Here is a 2210-nt window from a genome sequence, read left to right as displayed (position 1 = left end):
ACTCAATGATGGACAGGACTTGGGATGAAGGAAAGGGAAGAACCAGGGATAACTCCAGTGTGCTTATACCTTGAGTGACCTGGTGGACTGTGTACGTGTTTGTATGTGTTGGGAGAGAAATGGGTCGGGGAGTGGTAAGAACGTGTGCAGAGATAATGGATTTATTCTGGGAACTGTCAAGAGTGAGGTGCCTATGAGCACCAGGATGCAGTGTGGTATGGCTGGGGCAAAAGTCTAGGGAATTCAGCAGTTACCACAACGTAAGTGGTATCCAAGCCCCGATGTGTGAGGATAAGACTACTCAGAAAGAGTGAAATCAGCTTCTAAAGAGAAGGCAGAGGCGGTGGAGCTAGCATGAAAGAATAGAAAACGCAGGGACTCTGGGACAGACTTTGATTCCAATTCTAATTCTGCCATTTACCAGCAATACGACACTGGATCTTTTTGAGCTTCGGCATGTTCATCAGTAAAACAGATCTAATACCCACGTCCCGGGATTACTGGAACCGTGCGTTTTTACTGTACGTGATCCGAGTACCACGTACTCAATAAACGGAAGTAATAAATTTAGTGTACAAAGTGTTCTGGGTGCATAACGAGCGAGGGAGTCGGGGAAAGTGGGGGTAACGGTAAGGCTGTACCAGAGGTGACACTTGAGGTGTTATCAGAGCAGATGTCATCAAGTTAGGTTTTGAAAGATGTGAGTTTGCCAAGCACTGCAGTCTTCCAGATGGAGAAGAACGGGCCTCAATCTGAAGGTGCAAACAAGCCTGAAACTAAGTAAAACCGCAGGGGGCGGGAAAAACCCGGCCAGGCAGGCGGGAGCTACCAGCTGGGACGCCTGAGGGGTGGGTCAGGGGCCAGCAGACGCAGCACCGTCCTCCCTACGGGGGGCGCCGCCTACCTCCGGGGCTACGCCGTCGCTCTCGCTGTAGTTCTCGGAGATGAGCTGGTCGAAGAGCAGGTGAATCTCGGTGCGGGCGAAGCTGCTGTCGTCCGGACGCAGGGCGCGAAGCCTAGCCGACAGACGGCGGAACCCATTCCCAGGTTCAGGGGGTGGCTCCCGCGGCGCCTCTCTCGTCGGCCTGCACAGCAGGGAGCCAGCAACCTGCACCGCCGCCATATTGCCCCCTAAGACAGCAGGAAAGTACTTCCGGGTTATTCTCCCCCCACCCCGCGGCGCGCTAGCTAAGCAAATGCCTAATATGGACCAGATCGGTTTCCGTCACTATGCGACGCGTCATACTGACGCACAGGAAATGCTTGTCAGAGATTAGCTTGAAGACTTTTTCGCCACCCACGTCTTCTTAAATCCTGACTGAGACGTGGCAGCTGTTTTCCCAGCCCTTTCTGGGCAGGGCTGACATTACTCTCTTGAGTCCTGACGTTTCAAATTTAGACTGGGTTAGGGGAATCCTAGGGATGGCATGATGGAGAGGGGCTACTGTGGATGGCGGTGGCAGAAACTACTAGTTCGAAGACATCCTTCTCCTCTTCTTACATAGCAGTAGAACCCCTGGTTTTTATCCTGGCACAAGGCCACCCTGAATAAAAGACTACATTTCACAGTATCCTTGTAGCTGGCTGTGGCCGTGTGATTAACAGCTGGCCAATGGAACCGAGGGCAGATTTCCCGAACTTAAGCAACAGCTGGCTGCGCTCTTTGTTCCCTTTTCTCCCCGTTTTCCAATGATAATCCTCCCGTGAGTCATGAGACACTTAGCCCAAGAAAAGTAATTGAAAGTAGAGGCTGAACCATAGAAAATAACTTGCCTAAGGGTGACCTGTCTCTGGGTAACAAAAACTGTTAAGAGTTTGACTACTAGCTGAAAGATTGGTGGTTTGAACCCACCCAGAGGCACCTTGGAAGATAGCCTGGTGATCTGCTTCCAAAAGGTCACAGCCTTGAAGAGTTTCTCGAGCAGTTGTACTCTGCACACATGGGGTTGCCTTGAGTCGGAATGGACTCCATGCAACCAACAACAACAGGAGTGACCTGGTTGACATTGAACACCTCAAGGTTTTCTGAAAGCTTCAAGTCAAAAAGCTGGAAAGTAAAATAGCCATTTTAAAATCTGTGAACAGTTTTCAGCCACCCAAGAGGTGAATGTGTGGAATTCCCATTAAGGCAGACTGAGAAAACCATCTCTAGGGCCTTTGAGTTATGAAAATATAAAAGTAAATCTTCACCCCTGGCTCTTAGGGAAAGC

The 2210-nt window shown here is 50.4% G+C and overlaps 1 protein-coding gene across 1 annotated transcript in view; it reads right to left on the bottom strand.

Annotated features, from left to right (window-relative positions):
* The window catches only part of HEATR6 (HEAT repeat containing 6), a gene marked incomplete at its 3' end in the record, with an annotated part of 35157 nt that extends 34019 nt beyond the window's left edge, over positions 1-1138 (bottom strand). Inside the window, exon 1 of the mRNA XM_023732836.1 lies at positions 905-1138. Within this exon, the coding sequence (XP_023588604.1) occupies positions 905-1123 (219 nt within the window). The remainder of the gene's footprint in view (positions 1-904) is intronic.
* Between the last annotated feature and the right edge of the window lie 1072 nt (positions 1139-2210).

This window comes from Trichechus manatus, unplaced genomic scaffold (assembly GCF_000243295.1).
Source record: "Trichechus manatus latirostris isolate Lorelei unplaced genomic scaffold, TriManLat1.0 scaffold00054, whole genome shotgun sequence".
Classification (NCBI taxonomy): Eukaryota; Metazoa; Chordata; class Mammalia; order Sirenia; family Trichechidae; genus Trichechus; species Trichechus manatus.
This window is presented reverse-complemented; position numbering and strand designations above follow the sequence as displayed.